The sequence below is a fragment of the Ptychodera flava genome, chromosome 8 (assembly GCF_041260155.1).
Source record: "Ptychodera flava strain L36383 chromosome 8, AS_Pfla_20210202, whole genome shotgun sequence".
Lineage (NCBI taxonomy): Eukaryota > Metazoa > Hemichordata > Enteropneusta > Ptychoderidae > Ptychodera > Ptychodera flava.
In genome coordinates this window covers 8,408,241-8,427,621 of record NC_091935.1, presented here as the reverse complement: position 1 = coordinate 8,427,621, position 19,381 = coordinate 8,408,241, and the positions used below count along the sequence as shown (strand labels likewise).

Below are 19,381 nucleotides of genomic sequence, written 5' to 3'. Positions count from 1 at the left end.
GAATGAGACCCAACATCATAGTTGAATGAACATATCCTTTCTGTTTTAGTTTCTTCGAAATGTTTTGTTGAATAATTTGTGGCTGTGTGATAGCTAATTCCAAAGTTTTGGAGAAGCATGTAATCTTTCTCGAAAAACTCAATATTCATACATTACGTTATTGTCACAGGAACGACTAATTTCGCTCCCGCTTATTTTCTCAAGGCGATTTAAGAAATTCTTTGGTCGCTTCAATTTTTCAAACAAAAGTGAGAACATTTGAATTCATATGGAGCTTCCTTATTGAAGATATTTATAGTTCGAAAAGGGCTACCACACATGCATAAAAAAGTCATTTACAGAAAAATAGCGGGTTATCACCACACATTTTGACCCATCATTTTCTTTTGAATATTTAACAGATCCTTTAAATATTGGCCAATAATGATATTTTAAAATTTAATTTTTGGTCTTGAAACGTTTTGCCATATGTGTGTCTACCGTTATGTGTTGTGTGTGTGGGTTTTTTAATTACTATTGTGTGTGCGTTTTTGTAAAAGTTGAAGGCCCTGGTATGTCCTGTTCAAGAAAGAGCCCGGACACAATCGTCAATTAATATTGTACTACAACTTTTACTAGAAATCGTACTTCTCACGTTAAATAAACCGAAACATGGCGTCAGCCGTACGCTGGAAGATCACAATGATACTATCTTTAATTAGTGTTATAAAACGAATGCTAGAGGAGGGACATTTATGTATGCTCTCATTTTCTTTGAAAACGTAACTTACATTACTTACTTACTTACTTACTTACTTAGTGTCAGCTTCTAAAAGCTTTAAAGAAAGGGACACTTTTTTATAGCTTCTGTCTGTTTCTGTCTTTCTCTGAAAACAGAGTTTTGCTTTATATTCGAAAGATGTTGCGGCACAATAAATAAAGATAGATGACTCGTACATCACTCTGTGATAAGGCATATTAAACTGTTTGAGACCTTTCACAGGGTGATGTACGAACGAGTGTCCTACACTCCTGTAGGTTAGTTCCTACTTCCTAAATCACTAGAAAACTGACCTACTTAAGGGCCTCGCTAGAATTAAAGAGGGGTGGACTGTTGCTTTTCATGAACTGCATGCACAAAAAAAAGCAAACCCTCCCATTTCCCCAATCGAAAAAAGTGACCCTCCCCTGTGCAAAATAATTTACATGTCAAAATTACTGTTGCAAATGACGCCATTGTTCTCTCAATAATCTGCAAAAAATGAACTTGATATTTGTCCTAAAATTCAAATTTCAACTTTTGATTACACTTCAGTGCAAGAACGACGAAACACAATGAGCGACAGTCAAAGTCCCAGTGGACACAATAAAACATATGGGCGACACAGATCACTAACTGACACAACAGTTTGGCATGGAGCACTGCCACTAAACATTTTGTTTGAATTTCTAGCATCATGACTATATACCCTGAGATCCGTCGCTCGAGGGCGCTCCGTTCCTCAGAAGGAATACGAATAAAGATATGAAATCTCTGAACACAAAATCTTGAAATCATTCATCGCTCCTTCCGATGTGATCTACGAAAATTTTTTTGCGGTCTGATGCTATGTTGTCACTATAGTCTGATGACTGTGACTGCGAATCCTAAAACCAACACTTGATATTTTTTAATTCATGACTTTAACTTTCAACCAATAAATAACCCAATGTACAAGTAGAGGATGTGATCGACTTTTTTAATGCCAAAACTTGATAAGTTCACAGTATTCGAGGATCAATTTACCACGGACAAGTGACTTGCCTCACTAAATTGCTTTCACCGTTGGTAATACCTTTAGTTACATTTTCTGACTAAAGAAAAAATAACGTTCTATACATGTCGACCGCATATTTGGCGTGGGATCTTGATGGCCGCCAGACACTGTAGACTGCAGGCTTAGAAAACAAGTTAAGATCCAAGACCGAGTTTTGTTTGTTACATATACTTGAGCCCCGTGTCAGTGTTGTAACTGCAGACGCTCACCTTTTGGATTCAGCACTGAAGTACTTCTAGCTCACTGTCCAATTAACAGTCACGCCAATTAACATTATGGTTGGTAAACTTGCTGCGACGGCCATTTGATTTGGTCAGGAATTTACAAGGTGAACTATCATACTAACCAAAAGCACGAGCGATTTATCTTCTTTTCCCATTTTCAGTTGATTTTCCCATCTTGGTAACGTTATGTGATTAATAATCATATTCATTTTGTTCCTAAAAGCACCAGTCTGGATTGCATATTTCGATAAATTGCAAAAAAGCAGCATATGTATGACTTTCAACATAAATTTACAATTGACAAAATTATTTTATTCATATTCTGATCGATATGGTAGATTCCTCTGATTTGAGCAGCTTTGACAATTGAAAGCAATTTGTTGAGAGTCAAAAATAGTGTTTTGTAATATATTCGCCATTAACAGAAACCAGTTCTCCAGATCCCGTCGGTGAGGGCGGGATCACCGGCAAAATTGGGAGGCGGATGCAACGCTGGCACAGCTTGGCTGCGATGGTAGTTCAGTCGAGCCTGCAATTCAGCTACTTTCTCTGTCTCGTTAGCGGCGAGATCGTGATGTTCAGTTGGATCATCTGTTTAATTGGGAGAAAAAGGAGCCGTTTTGAGAAGGAAAAAAAACCGCTATACTGAACACCACAAGTAAAGGTAGATTCGGGAATCATGCCGGAAGGAATAGTTGCAGAAGTTGAAGTCATTAAGTTTGAACGTTCTTTTATCTCATATCAATGAGCACCAATTGAGAGAGAGAGAGAGAGAGAGAGAGAGAGAGAGAGAGAGAGAGAGAGAGAGAGAGAGAGAGAGAGAACCAATTGAGAGAGAGACAGAGACACAGACACAGACACAGACACAGACACAGACACAGACACAGAGATAGACCGAGAGAGACAGATAGTCTGTCTGAGAACATACATTTTACATGTAACAAGATTAATTATATATCTTTAGTACATGAACTGTGTCAGTGTGAAGTTTAGGATACTTAGGGAAAGTAATGATCAAAATAAGAGGAACGGGCGAGCAACATGAGCTGTAAAGTGGACAATATGAGCAGTGTTGTGGGGTTTGGAACAATATATGTTCGAATGTTCAATACTATCAGCCAACATAGCATTCGGCCCTTGTGCGTGTTTATAACCATGAACTTAAAGTTCCTGTGAGCTCGCATTTCTTCAAATTCCCTTTTCCCAAACTTCGAAAACGTTAGACTGCACTTTATAGAGTGAAGAATTGGTACCAAAGCATTCTAGCAAATACACATTATACACACGTCTGTCTGTCTGTCCGTCCGTCGGTCGTTGTGTTTGTTTGTCTGTTTGTGGGTATGTGTATGTACTTTTATAAACAGTGATGCTTTCGTGAACTTCATTCATAATAACAATGTATACTTCAAAGTATTGAAAGAAGGAGCAAACGATGACACTACCTACCTTTCAGGTTGAATAAGTAGAGGACTTCAGGTCTGGGCGGAAACACTTGATTTGGATCTCCAGTGGGAAGGAAGAGTGGCGACACTACTGTTTGGTTTTCCTCGGTAGGTGGAAGGTACCAACCCTCTATAGAAGAAAGTAAAAGCGAAAAATGTATGTACGGGAAACCAAAGGTTAAGTCATCGAAGATTTGCTATATGGCCAACGGTTGCACAGCTTAAAAACTTCCTTTTTCCAAAAAGAGAAACAATTTTGACAACGATTGAGTGCAATAACGGTGAAGAATGGGCAACAAAGAATGCTGGTAACCGTTCATATAGGGCTTCTAGTACTCGTTGACAAGGGATTATGTTAACTATGAGGAATACGGTACTTGAATGAAAACAGAGCACTCGTTTGTTTGTTTGTTTGTTTGTTTGTTTGTTTGCTTCTCAGCAATCAGACAATCAATGCAGTAGATATGTTGTGTGCAGACGAACCCGGTCAAATTATAACTTTAAGAAACTGCCATCGAAAAACGTCAAGACTTATTTATAGACTTAGTTATGGACGAAAGAAAGTTACATTATAGTCATCGAGAGTGTGGGGAGCGCGGCTTAACAGTTGAGCGAGTGCACGAGATGTCAATCTCTCGCAACTTTTGTACGTTACAGTGTTGATCAGCAACTTGATATTTCGAAACAAAAGTTGAATTTCTGATAAAATGTCTGAATGAGACTATTCCTAATGGGTTATTTCGTTATTCCACTGTTTGATCATGCCAACTTCAATACAAAATAGTTTGACTTTGGGCGACAATATTTTAATTGAGTTTGAACTGGAGAACATGGCCAAGTGATTCATCTCTGTTTTCTGACACACAGTACCCGTACGATTGCTCTAACTCGATTTTTTAATTTAATCAACAGCAAGATTGTACAAACTTACTGATCCTTGTGGGAAATAATAGATGCTTATGAAAAAAAAATTGTTCGTACTTGAAACAGGACATTTTAATTGGATCAAGTTACCCGACTTATGCCCTTTCATAGATATAGTAGATGTGTATACTTTGAGATCGGCAGAGTTAACCAGATTTAAACAGACTTTAATGAAAACGGCTTTTAAATTGCTTTGTTTCATAGGGCAAGTAACAATAAGCAAATAGTGGCATGGAGGCCGGAAATATGCGGCGAGACAAGCAGGCTGCTGGAGACACATGCGCAGGTATTTCTTAGTGCATGCATATCAAATTACCGTGATCATGTATAATCGGGTAAAACATCTGAGGGTTTCCTTCAATGAGTTTCCAATCGCCAACCCTGAAATAAATGCACACAGAACGGTTTATAAGTGACGTCAATACACTGTCAATACTTAGCCGTCGAGTGGTGAGGAGCTTGATCAGTGACGGATCAGATTGATGAATCACTAAAGAGACCGGAATAATCAGGCAGAGAGAGAGAGAGAGAGAGAGAGAGAGAGAGAGAGAGAGAGAGAGAGAGAGAGAGAGAGAGAGAGAGAGAGAGAGAGAGAGAGAGAGAGAGAGAGAGAGAGAGAGAGAGAGAGACAGAGACAGACAGACAGACAGACAGACAATTTGTGAGGAATACTCGGTAACAGAGAGGGAGACAGACAGACAGACAGACAGACAGACAGACAGACGGACGGACGGACGGACGGACGGACGGACGGACGGACTGGGGGACGGACGTTACGAGGAAGAATATGAATGAATCGAAAGATTTCATCCAAGGTAAAGTCGACTTCAAATCGATGAGCAAATTTAATTTCCTAGTCACCAACATTTATGAGGTAATAAGGGTCTCGAAATAGAAAGTTTTCAACTTTTGCGGACAAAATTCCCCAGAAGAAGGTTAAACGCCTCCCTTTCATAAGCATGAATAAAAATTCCAGAGATACCGAGCAACTCTTGGGATTAGGGAAAACAATTACTAACATTTACCTACATTTGAAATTCAAGAGGACTGCACATATATTTGAAAATTTATTTACTTCACTGGCTTCGAAATCAGTCAACGTAAATCGCAGATGAGAAGTGCAATCTTCAGTGTCTGAAAAACTGATCCAGAGCCCTATTCTAACTTAATGCCCTCTGAAAGCAAATGCTCGGCATGAGTCACGATTTTGTCCGCGTGACATCTTAATGGAGAGTCCCGCAATCAGAGCCATTTCTTCTTGGAAGGAGAAAAGAACCATTCATGATGTGCTACTGGGAAGTCTCACAATGGGGACTATTTCTTCTTAAGAAATGAAAAAGAGCCATTGGTACTTAAGTATTTACAAAAATAATCATAGGACACTTCAATTAACGCGGAACAGTTTTAGGAAAATACCTTTTGGGTATAATGGAGTAAAGAGCAAAGATTAATATAAATATACGTACCGTATGGCGGCACCCCTTTCTGGCATAATTTCATCGATGTTGTAAACTATCTCGTTCCTCGGTGATGGCTCATCTTTGGAGATCATATCCCACATATCCATTCCATCCAAACTTGGATCTATGGAATTTAAACGGCAACAGATGAAAAATGCAGCTTATCTTGATAGTATAAACCGGTCGTGTTATGCTATGGTTATCATCACTACATAACTGTACTGCTTTGGTTAAGGAATCTTTATCATATAGGAGATTGTAAAAAGTGAAGACAGATCAGCAGAGCAAAATTTGCTACAATTTCTAGACCACTTCACTGCTGTTGCCAAAAACAGTGAACACTGCCTGAAACAAAAAATAATGGAAATTCCGTTCTGACATGCTCTCTTGAACATCATGTCGGAGAACATCTTAGAAAAGAAATGTGAAGTTCGCTCACCTGGAGTGCCTCCGGCTAAAGACACGAACGTTGGATACCAGTCAGTCATGTGCATAAGTCTGTAACGTAAGCGTAAGTCAACATTTTGTGAGTATATGTTTGCGTGCATTTTTGTTCGGTGTTTCGATTTGCCCGATAAATGTTCAAAGCGCCCTCACTCACCCGTCATTGGTATAGCCCGTTTTCTCCAACAAGCCTCCCGCTGCAAATGTGACGACTCTTCCGCCCGCTTCGAAGAGTGTCGCCTTTCCACCTCGCAGAGGGTAGTTGAAACCATACTGGTCAGGTGCGCCACCATTCTGAAAAAAATGATCGTTTATCCTTGTTTACATGTGAAATCTAAACAACTTTTAATATGACAACACATACATACAAACATAACATACATACATACATACATACATACATACATACATACATACATACATACATACATACATACATACATACATACATACATACATACATACATACATACATATAGGCCCTACATGTGTATATGCTGTATATTGCTTTGAACTTGAAGTAATTTGTGATATATATTTGTGTGTGTAGTGTGTGTGTGTGTGTGTGTGTGTGTGTGTATCTGCATATACATTTATGTGTCTGTGTCTGTGTTAGAATGAAAGATCCGTCGCTCGAATAAGCGGAGAGCGTAGAGAGCGCCCTTTAGCGACGGATCTTCCAGTCTATGTCCGTATTAGCGTTAAACACTCATAAAGTAGACGCGTGTGTGTCTTCAAAATCATTTGGCTGGGACAGATTATTTGCTTTGTGTTTGGACAAAGACGGTATTTTCAGAAATATGGAAGGTCTTCGGGCGCCAAGATATTTCATGTTCGAATGCTCTGAACAGGCATGAAAAATCCCTTTCAAAATTCTAAGCGTTTTCACTTTACGAACATATTTACTTTTGTTTCAAGAATTTACTTTTGTTTCAAGAATTTCCACTCCTTTTATGCCTTTATGACGGATTCCATCTACGATATGATGGTTCGTTTTTAAGGTGCATACGAAAAAGTTTCGACCTACATACTTACATCACTCATGAAGACGAAAAGGGTGTTGTCCCACATTCCCTTTTCCTTCAGTTTATTAGTCATATTGCCAATGATCTCATCCAACATGGAAACCATACCTGAAAGATAAGAATTACATGTAAATTGTATAAGGAAACGTAAATAGAACTTCTGCAGAGTTCTGGTTCCATAGAAAAATTATCTTTCCAATCTTCAATAAATGATTGATTAACCAGGTCTCTGCTGAAAAGTGTACGCTTCAATCCGTTGCCTGTCTATTGACGCTAATATCTCAGACATTATTTCCAAAGATTGCAATTTCGATTCATTACAATAGCATTCACATTATATTTACAAGCTGACGTGAATCTGCTAATCGTCATTCACTTCAACATGCTCTTTTTATGATCAACATCACTTAGTGGAAGCCATCAAATGTGGCGCAGACATATAAAGACAAACAACAGCACCATTATACCCATGTCTGTCGTTAATACAGTATTTGCAAATTTCAAAACAATTATCCTCGGACTCAAGTGTGCCATCAAAAATGTACGAAAATGTAAACCAACATACCGTTGTAAATTCTTCTATCCCTGTTCCTGAGATCAGAATATAAATTTTCGTATTCTTTTGGTACCTATGATTGAAACAAACTGAAATGATTCATTCTTTCTTTCACAATGTCTGAAAGTAAGGCAACAACGCCTGCCAAAGTCGGTTTTCTCCAGAGAGCTAAAGTTTATTCTGAACAAATGGCCGTAATTTTTCATAGCTGTGCTCCACCAAATTTACGTAACAAGTAACAAGACAAAATACTATCTTGATTTGTATTAAAAATACTTACTTCAATGAAAAAGTGTGGTAGTGGTGACGAATAGAACATAAACATCGGATTTTCCTTGTTGTGTTTTTCTATCACATCAACAGCTCTCTGACCTAGGAGGTACTGTAACACAAACACGAGATTGAAGAATGACTTAGGTGAAGTTCATGGACAGAACAAGCACAAACAGTGCATTTTTGAAAAACAACCAAGTGACAGTTTGATATGTCACAGCGTGATACCTTCCAAAAATTCACGAACAAAACAATCCGATGTTGCACTAAACATGTACAAAAATTATTGTTCGGTCGGTGACAAATACAGTGAACTGTACTATATCATCGACTTGGAATACGTGACCATGGACCGCAGACAATATATACTCACATATTTGCAAATACTTCCTCATATGACTGGGAAATATGTTATCCCGGACTTGTAAATGCGTGAATCACTGCCTGGTATATGTTATCGTGAATCTGCAAATATGCAAGTGATCACAGATCGCCAAATATGACTGCTAAATATGACATAGACCGGCAAATGAACGAAAAGAGACAAATAAAAGGACACTCACACTGATGTACGTAGTTTTATCGAGTACAGATCCAGTGTTATCCCAGAAGTCATATCCATTGAATACTCCGAAAGCTGGAAGGCAAATCACGTTGTAAATATATGTATATGTATAAATATGTACACATGCAGTATTCCTATACCTGCCTACCTACTACACACACACACACACACACACACTGTAATATTGCTCTGCGATTTAGTATCGAGCACTCTGCTACCCTGAGGCAAGCGGAGAGAGAGAGAGAGAGAGAGAGAGAGAGAGAGAGAGAGAGAGAGAGAGAGTCATCATCATTATAATCATAATCATCGTCGTCGTTGTCAAGACACTAAGGATAATGACATAAGGATAGGACATGACGTAAGGATCACAGGAACAAGAAGAAGAAATGAACGAGATAAGGAGATCTCACCGGCTCCAAGTAATTCTTGCACAACTCCACGGATATCTTGATTGGTGTGATCGTAATAGTCGATGTAGTTGTTGAGAAATCCATAAAATGAATCGAATCCGCGATTTAGCGGCAAATAGTCTTCTTTGCACATTCCCAAATGCCATCTAAGTTTAAAAGGGGTGATGAAAATACAAATTTCAAAACTTGAAAACATATTCTTAAAAAATAGCATAGTGGTGATCATGTCAGTATTATTTGGCAACCAAAGTCCGAGCATAAACTGTAACGTTTCTCCCTGCAGTCGATTTATGGATTATAACACTGTGCTAAAATAATGAAACGATGAAAGCACGACTGCTTTTCCCACTTGATTTTTTTAAATACTTACTTTCCTATTAGATGATTTGTATATCCCAGTGGTTTTAGTGCCGCTGGCAGGATAGTAAAGTTTGTAGGGAGACCGTAGGGAGCCAGTTGTTGTAATACTCGATGCTGAGGAGGAACCAGAAAAAGAGTTCGTTAGTCACTTTTAATGCGATGCGAACTCTGACATCACAGTCTACAACCATCAGTCAGCCTCAGGATGAATAGCTTTACTAGTTGCATATACTTAAAGGGAATGGAGGTGTCACTCATCCCGTTAAGATTATTCCAGGAGTGCAACGTATACTATGAAAAAGAAGAGAAGTTGTAGCGCCAGCAAGAGGCCTTCGCAGAAAATGAAAGATATTTGACATTTCATGTAATATAGTATGGAAGACCGGTCACGACATGCGACATGCGACCTGCGACTTCAAAACTGCGACCTGCGTCCCGCGAGTTTGAAACGTGCGACCTGCGACTTCGGCATTTAGACCTAGGTGTAACCTGCGACTTCACAACAGCGACCTGCGTGTTTGTCAAACTGCGACCTGCGACTTCACAACTGCGACATGCGACAACAACACGTAACGTTTCATGATTGGAGGCGTCTTGCGTGAACTTTAATCCTTTGAGCGCAAAAGTCTATTTTTGTCCCCTTTATATAATAAACCCCTGTCAATTTTTCTCCAATTTTTGCAAAAATTTTGGGAAAAACCTGTAGCCAATGAAATGTGATGTCGATTTGGTCCAAAATTATCAAAAAATTACAGAAAATTCATACAATTGGTAAAATTTTGCACTAAAATTTTGGTGGGAGAAAATTACAGCGCTCAAAGGGTAAAACGTGGAAAGGAGATTTAACGTTCAACATCGATCAATTAATAAGCCATTGCTTTCGCTTTGGTAAATCGTTCACCAAGTCTGGCAAAACTCAATTCATGTACACACCAGTTCACTCATTTTCATCTGGAGAGATAATTTTATGACGGAAATGTTGACAGTCCGTGTTAATGCATGGAAAATAATATGCTACGTGATCTAGGCATTCTATATGTTTATATTATAATTTCAAATTATTTTAGATATTCTTCGTCTGCCTTACCTCGCTTCTTTCCTTATGTTATCGACAAACTTTTTGATTTTTAGATATCTCTGGTATTTATCCTCATTTCACTGTGGTATAACCATCTAGCTGTCTGTTTAATTCATCAGTTGTCCCCCCCCCCCTGTATCATAACTGCGTCAGTGTCATTGCAAACATTAGAATTTTCAGTTATTGTCGTTCATTTTCTAACATTTCCAGTTTTGTTCCAATTCTCCAGTGATTGATCATCGGATGTTGCCATCTTTTCGTCTAATTTCATTTTTACTTTTTCGTCAAAAAATCGAATTGATCCACCTTTTGTACAGTTGGATAAATAAAAATATTCTTACTGGTTAACTTCGGACTACATTTGTCTACACAAATAACATATGCAAAGTAAAGCAGTTAAAATAATACCGATATTGACAGAAGCGCAAACATATTTGCTAACCATGAATAGCCAGAGACCGACTCAAGTTCTTTATAGATAACGCGAGTTAAAACTGTAAAACAGGACATAATTAAACCCTCCTACAATCCTATTTTCAGTCTTTAAGCCTAATATGTACATACTATAATATGTACATATTATTTTTTGTGTGTATATAATATTTTAGATCATGTAGGCAGAAAAGTTCCAGAAACTATTAAACACTGATGTAGACGTTTAAAACCCTATTGCTATTGCATTATTTCAGATCGGTTTGCCTTTCGTAAGAAGGAAAATAAATTTGTGCTCTTCGTTTGTGGAATTCTCTACCGTCACAGCTTCATGCACTTCTATCGCTGGTTGAATTCTTTCGCTGGCCGATTTTTGCGTAGGCCAGCGGTGCGAAAATTATGCTCTGGTCGCGAGAATGCGGTAAACCGGCTGTTTTAATATAGTGCAATGGTGTCCCTCGTGTTTTTCAGGCTCGTGTTCAGAGCAATGGTGCGAACAAATCAAGACTGATATCGCAGTTTGACAAACACGCAGGACGCAGGTCGCTGTTGTGAAGTTTAGGCCTACACCTTGCCGAAGTCGCAGGTCGTATGTTTCAAACTCGCAGGACGCAGGTCGCAGTTTTGAAGTCGCAGGTCGCATGTCGCATGTCGTGACCGGTCTTCCATAATATAGGGCTCAGCCCTTGGTGTCGCGCCAGGGGTTAAGATTGGCAATGTTATTTGTATTGATTCATGATAAAATATAATTAATTGTTACTTCATATGACAACTTTGCCCAGTTTCCCTCTGATGAAAGCAGTTCACGTACGTACACGACGTCAAACCCTGCAGCAGTGCAGGTATAGATTTTCTGTAATGTGTAAAAAGTTGGACAAAAATTGGCAATTTTACCATGATAACAGCCTATTGCGTTAAACAAGGGACGTATTATGCAATAATTATCATTGCAATGGTAACCGCACTGCCCACCTTTCACTTGCAAGCTGAAAACTATGGCGTTCTGTCTAAAAACTGGCAATTTTTGAATCTAATTATTGACACAGGGGGCGCTTTTCTAAACTTCAATCCCAGCATTCTTTGCGTATGCCCCCGTTCATATGCACGACAATTTTCTCCCTTTTTCTATTATTTATGCCTTATATTAACGATATTTTGTATGAGCGACAAGGTGGATGATAACACTTACTGGCTAAAAAAGAGAGATATTTATATATGGCATGTTTTAATTTGCACGTTTCGTTTGTTTATTTACGAGTACTCAAAAACTATTAGCGGCGCCCATGAAAGTAGGGTACACTTCCGGTTACTCGCATAGTATATTATGAATCTGCGAATAGCCGCTCGCGCGACTATTAATGCAGCACAGTCATCCATGCCTCTATAAAGTAGACATACCTGCATTCCTGTTTTAAAGGCATACAATCCACTCATCAGGGCAGATCTACTCCTGGAAGAGAAAAATATTCAGATATTTTTTTAAGATTATTCATTATCCTACCAGTTAACTTGTTCATTATTCGCCAGTCCACTTTTACACAGGTAAATATTTATTGAATTTTATAATTTTATGTTTTCCGTTTTTCAATGCCTTTGGCAAGTTGGATGATTTTATCTGTTCAATGGAATAAAAAAAGAAAATGAATAAATTAAAGAAAACTCTGAATCAAAATAGGTAAAAAAATTGTGTTTTCTGTTAACAAGCCTGCAGCAAACGGGTCAGCATGTTCAGCAACTTTTCTATTTCAAACTTATAAAGTGGTACGACCAATCGAAAAATTGCAAAATTTGTCGAAATCACACACACACACACACACACACATATATATATATATTCACGCCCATTTAGACACATTTTCCTACTTTTATTACGACTATCGCCTGGCAATACTGACCTTATGCAATAGGACGGACTTATATCTACATTTTAAACTTTTTTACACTTATTTATACGCCAGAACCTTGAATTTTTAATAGGTTATTGCGAAAATGTGAGTAACATCCAAGACATTGCCAAGGATACACGGATAGTGGTAGTTTTGTCCATAGACCACAGAGACATTTTCTTCAGAACACGATTGGAACTAATTTGGGGTTATTGGATTTTCCTTTTTTCAAATTTCTCATAAGTGTGAGATGTCCTATAACCGAATGTTGCAATATTGCAAATTACTCATAAAAACAATTGTGTTATGTAAAAAGAAAAGTAGATGAGATTACATTTGCAGATTAAATCAACATTACTTCACCATCCAATTATCCCAAATTAGTTCCAATCGTGTTCCTGGCAGGAACAATCATGGTTTCGACTTACGGTGAACACAATGGGTGTGTGTATGTTTGATTGAAGATGACGCCATCAGCGGCCAAACTGTCGATATTTGGAGTCAACATTTCAGGATTGTTATATCCGACATCGTACCAACCTGATCATAAATTACAAACAAACGAACAAAAAGCCCATAGAACTAAAGATTCATCTGATCATGACTATAAAAGGATATTTTTACAAAAGAATGATTAAACAGGTCGTTATTCGCGACGAACCGGGGACCCGTTCCTGACAGCCTCTGACATAAACCGTACTTGAAGTAGGCGATTGCGAGCCTCAATATGTAAATAAGTACTTCAACGATGAACGCACGTAATATTCACTCAATCAACTGGCTACGTTTATGAAAAATGCATGGTATGTTTGGAATCTTGTCGGGATAATTTCAGCGACAATGTTCAGGAATGCAAACTGAGTTAGTTGAAACCGTAACTATTCATATTTTATAACATTTTATAACTGCTTCTGCCCCAAAAAGTTATAGAGTATTAATAAATGTAGCTACGGTGACCTATAGCTATGAGTCCCGTAAAAGTTATTTTTCTACAACTTTTTGTCCTCCGTACAAAGTATTGGCCTTGTGTACACTATACTGCGTACAATATGTAATGATATTGTCGATAAACACATTGGAGACTGCGCACTATGAACAAGCTGCGTTGAATCGGCAAGTTGAATTCTTTGCATTTTGACATAACATTGGAATGGCAAGATGACAGAAGCGTGGAAAAGTAAATCCAAAGTTGCAGATGATAGTATCAGTGTTAACTCAGTCAGCAAGGCATTTCTCTGACATTTTATGTCGATGACGACTGTCAAGTATAACTCACCCAAGTCATCCGCAAGAACGAACACGATATGTGGTTTTGGTGACGCATGGCCTAAAGGAAAACAAAGAAAGCGACATGATGATGATGATGATGATGATGATGATGATGATGATGATGATGATGATGATGATGATGATGATTGTCGTCGTTGTTTATATTGTAGCTCAAATGTGGAAGAGTTTATCTTCGCTCTGCATTTCATAAACTGTTGGGCTTTATATGTAAAACATTTGCTGTCTAAATATGGTTTTGGTGACTTCTGGATAAATCAGCAAACAATGGATTGTACTTATTTACTTCAACAGTTTAAAGAAAGGTGTTGTGATATCACAATGCAAGAATGGCAATCTGAGATAGAGAGTAGCTTTAGTCTCCGTACATATGTAAATTTTAAAAATGTTTCAAATGTGAGAAATATCTTAAATGTATTCAGACTACTATATATCGCAAGGCTTTAGCCCGTCTTCGGGTATCATCCCATAATCTTTTAGTGCAAAAAGGCAGAGAACTTGGAATTTCACTTCAAGAGAGATTGTGTCCATTTAACTGTAATTGTATAGAAGACGAATTTCACTTTGTCCTGGTCTGTACTCAATATGAAAATATCAGAGCTCGTTTCATTCCTCAATTTTACTACACAACTGCTATCAAATGGAAATTTGGTCGATTACTACAATCAGAAAATGAAAGCATCTTAAAAATCTAGCAAAATATGTATTCCATGCTTTTAAACAGCGTCAGCGTCTGCTTGGCGATGGAAACTAGAAATGTAACTTTATTTGAAACCTCAAGTGACTGTAACTTTTCAATATGAAAATTGTACATTAAGGCCGGTGGCCTATAGTACTGAATAAATATGATGAACAATTTAGATATAATTTATTCAACTCGACAATCATGGTTCTGACTCTGTTAAACTATACTTTTATCAATCAAGACAGGAAGCCATGGTATTTGAAGAATGCAAAGATTCCGTTTGGTACAGCTGCACGAAGAAATGAAGATTTCACAGCATTCGCTGATGCTGGATAGTTCTACAAACCTGTCTCAGCACTGGCGACTTTGCTCGAGTCCTTGTCACAACCAACTGAAATTAAAACATTGGGCAATTTCATTCTATATTATTGAAAGCATGTGTATATCTACTTGGACAACATGTTCAGATATGTGGCCGAAAAGGCTTGCTTTAACTGAAAGCGGCGGTTTACATTTTCCAATATGGCCTCCGCCGTACTGCATTTCCAATACGCAGTTACTCTACGACATATGACGTAAGGTATCTCCGAATGATATCGACTATATTGTCGATGGTGTTATTTCTTGACTTTTGTTTTTCTTAAAAACTTGAAATACAACTTGAAGGTAGAATGTGCCTTTTCGCTCTCCCAAATGCGGCTATTTACTCATTTATGTCTTGTATCGATTCATTTCGTTACTTGAACAAAATAATTGTTTTTGCCGCCATGTTTACGTGAAATTTGCAGAGTTCATTCTCCCATAGAGATAAAACAGTGAAAGGTGGCCATTTTGAATTCTAAATATCAGAAAATCTGTGCTAATTTGTGGCTTCTTTCACCAAAACATTTGCATAATGACCCTATTTCTTATTCTTGATTATAAAAAAAATTCAAATTCTCCCAATACAAATTATTCGCAGTTTGAAACTTAGTCATTTTCTAGATTTGAGTTACTTTAAAGATAAAAAAACTATACTTACGCATTAGAAGAAGAGCCAGTGCAACAGCCACAGCATAGAGAATGACGAGAAAGACAATTATGGTACACGCCATTCTAAATGAACAGGCGAACTGTCCCCTTTTACTTTCCCGGCTGTTGTCGTCTGTTTTAGTCGGGCTTTCAACCTTTGCCACATCGTTTGCACCGTTTTCACCTGTTTTAGGCGGGCTTTCAACTTGTGCCACGTTTGCACCGTTTTCACCTTTGACGGGCGTTTCCCCGACTTCTCCGTTGCCTGTTTTCGGCGCGTCTTGGTCCTCTCCTTCGTAGGCGGGATTGGTGAACGCTGGTGCCTACATAATCAAGAATTCTTAAAACTTTTCTTCTGTATTTTCAGAGTAAAAAATAAATACACATAAAATACATACATACATACATACATACATACATACATACATACATACATACATACATACATACATACATACATACATACATACATACATACATACATACATACATACATACATACATACATACATACATACATACATAAGCTTACATACATACATGTACATACATTTCTTCAACATCAAGTGGTTGGAGCAATCGATATATTTTCACATTTAAATTTCGAGCTGAACAGTTTGTTGAAAGTGTCTCTCATCTCCAATCATAACCTCTACCATGCATCGTGGTCGTACGTCGACTATACGACCTTTGAGCGATGTTGACCACACCAAAACTATTTTGTGCAGAGTAAAACCAATCGTCTTGGATTAGGTAAAGGGTTAAAGGATTTAAGAAGTAAATTACATGTAAATCACTATATATACGCATTGAGCCCTTTTTCGCTTTAAAGAAATGCAGAACATACTGGGAACACGCAAGAAAACATGTTTACTCAAATATCGAGTTGGTGTTAATTAATGTAGCCCCCTGAAACAAATCCATTATAAGACAGCTTTAAGATTAACACCCCCTGTTAAGACTTTCCGTGCACAGCAATATCAACCGAAAAAAAACTAGACCCTTTCACGAGATACATAAGGATTGCAATGTCTTTTACAGTGTCGAAAACAATACCATGATACAATTTTTCTTTGATGTTCTTAGTGGGGTAAAATAGCCCAATGACACAATTTTTAAGGATTGTTGAAAATCAGTGACAGACTAGAGCAATTTGTATCCGAATATTCATCATCACGTTCAGCGTAAAGTATTCATCCAGATCTCGCATAACACGAGAACAGATTTGACATATTTTCCCTGTCGTCATGTAAGGTTTCAATAACACAGCTACCATAATCTTCCTTATTACTTAGTGTTGTGGTGAGCCCTAGCGGTAAAAAAGATAACTTTTATCCTTCGTTACGTCTTTTTTTCCCTCCAAACCAGGGTGAAACGATTTTGTTCGGTTGCTTGGTGAATCAGGGATTGGTCTTTATTTGTCTAAAACGTGTTACATGTATTTTAAGCAGATTCTCAACGCATATGAACAGGAGCAGGTTATCAAAGTTATGAATCAGCTGTGACTTGGATGTTTGAGATCATGAATATGACAGTATATGACAGGCAACTGCCACGCTGTACATCACTGACGTTTGACCGGCCCAGTTTTCATGGTTGAGTAGATTTTTTAATCGAAAGCGAGGCATCGGCACAATGATCGTTGCATAACATGACCACCAAATGGTTCATCGTACAGAATACAAAGACTGAAACTATCTCAAGGTTTTGTTTGACATTCGCCGAACAACAACGGCGGAAACGTTACTTCATACCACATCTTGAGTTATTTCAAATGCTGGTGACAGTAACGTTCGGCAATCTTTTTGTAAATAGGTTTGTTCCACCTAGTTATCCAAAACAGTCTGTCTTTGAATTCCCGAACAAGGATTGAAATGCTAGTGTTTTACTTAGAGTTGGAACAAGATACAGCCAACAAGAGTGATATTTAAATCAGTCAAATACCAATAACACAGTGCACGTCACACGTACTCAGTCCGTCGGAGGAAGGGAAGAAAATTACCCACTTTGTTAAGTTTATCTATTATCCTTAAAGCTTCCACAGAGTGCGTTTGTGGGTCATCACAAGCGAAACACTTTGAGTTTTGTCCTAGAGGCCCCGTTGAAACACTCACGTACGAGGTTTTGTGCTAATCAATAGTACTCAAGAGTACAATGCAACCACAGGGCTTGTTATTCTGTATTAATGGCGAAAGCACCCGCCCCCTCACCCATTTCCAAGCAATTCTGATTGCGAAAGAAGGATATGTCCTGTAACTTCTCAAAAGCTTTTAATGTAACACTCCATGCGTAGCCAGGGAGGCAAAGGTGCTTTGACCATCGATAGCTATACCTATAGACAGTGTTTGGTGGCACTGACATCGGATATTGATACAGAAATAGCTCCCTCCTGGTAAAAGACGAGTAGTAAACAAGACATCTAAGCTCTCAATGCAGTCTATTCATCCGTGCTACTGACGTATACGGTCTGAGAGTATTCACAGGACCTAGCTTCTAGTATTCTAGGATCTATGTTTGCACTCAGGCTGCGGTGATCTGTGATTCCAGACACCGGACAAACAAATTTTGAACTTCTGGAATTAAAGGCAACTCCATCTAGCTATACCTAGACAAGGTGTGTCCGAAAATTGCAACATACTGCATGACATCTATCATACAAGGTATTTTATCTTTGTAGGCTGATTGGAGTTCTTAAATATGAATACGATGTAGAATGAGAGGAAAAGCAACGACGAAGTGTCTTATAAAACACTGAGTTCGCTTTCATAATGGCTTCTGTATTTATGAAGTCGGTTGTTTACTTTTTTGACTACAAAAATCCACCTTACCTCGACATCATCCGTCTTGCTCATATTCTTTCTCCAAAGTGCACTGTTTCTCAAGGTGCTAAGAAATAAGAGGCTGAATCAGGTCAGATTCTAATGTACCATGAAGAGTAGAGTCTCTTAAACTTCAAGTTCGTGGCTGTCAGTCAGGCGTTCCACACATCGGATTATGTCGCAGAACAGATGAGTGATTCCGATGTTCAAAAGCGTTTTTAAATGACAAAACAACGATTGCATCACAGGGTTGTGTTCAGTGGTATCGACCTTTCCGTAAACAAAGAAAGCCAAGTTAGAGTCATCCTGTATTTAAAACGAGCTCTAAAAAAATGTAGAATTTATAAGCTATTTTGAAGACTTTAACAAATCGTAAGGTACAGCAAAATTTGCATAACAGCATGCCATCAGAACGATACAGTTCAAGCAAGAAAACACAGTAGCCATTATTAGAATAATATGATTAGTATAACGGAGATGTCGATATCGATATAGGTATATTTGGGTATGTAGCCACGAAAAAGGTTTTATATAATGTGTGCAAAGAAATTGAATCTTCTGACGATAAGACTTGTTGAGTTTTAGTTAACAAAGTTTACAAAACACAGAAGTACTTAAAAAAAGCGATTTATCGCCGTTGGCTCTAGTGCAGTGTAGGTCAATTTGGAATTAATTTCCACTGAAAAAATAGTAATGAACTGTTC

General features: G+C 38.1%; 1 protein-coding gene across 1 annotated transcript; it reads right to left on the bottom strand.

The window, feature by feature from the left end:
* Positions 1-1,704: 1,704 nt before the first annotated feature.
* On the bottom strand, positions 1,705-18,887 carry LOC139138382 (arylsulfatase B-like). The gene is made up of 18 exons (XM_070706744.1): positions 18,687-18,887; positions 15,869-16,181; positions 15,194-15,238; positions 14,152-14,202; positions 13,304-13,415; positions 12,388-12,439; positions 9,490-9,593; positions 9,120-9,265; positions 8,708-8,781; positions 8,152-8,253; positions 7,881-7,944; positions 7,326-7,423; positions 6,448-6,584; positions 6,286-6,344; positions 5,853-5,970; positions 4,703-4,767; positions 3,467-3,592; positions 1,705-2,611 (listed from the first exon to the last, which is right to left on the bottom strand). The coding sequence occupies exons 1-18, from the start codon at positions 18,708-18,710 to the stop codon at positions 2,439-2,441; spliced, it is 1,863 nt and encodes a 620-aa protein (XP_070562845.1). The 5' UTR covers positions 18,711-18,887; the 3' UTR covers positions 1,705-2,438.
* Between the last annotated feature and the right edge of the window lie 494 nt (positions 18,888-19,381).

Excerpts from the sequence above, each read along its gene's own strand:
- LOC139138382 (XM_070706744.1), bottom strand. The coding sequence starts at position 18,710 with ATGAGCAAGACGGATGATGTCGAG. Across the intron at positions 14,203-15,193 it reads AGTCGCCAGTGCTGAGACAG|GCCATGCGTCACCAAAACCA; the intron begins GTTTGTAGAACT and ends GTTTTCCTTTAG. Across the intron at positions 5,971-6,285 it reads TTTAGCCGGAGGCACTCCAG|ATCCAAGTTTGGATGGAATG; the intron begins GTGAGCGAACTT and ends TAAATTCCATAG.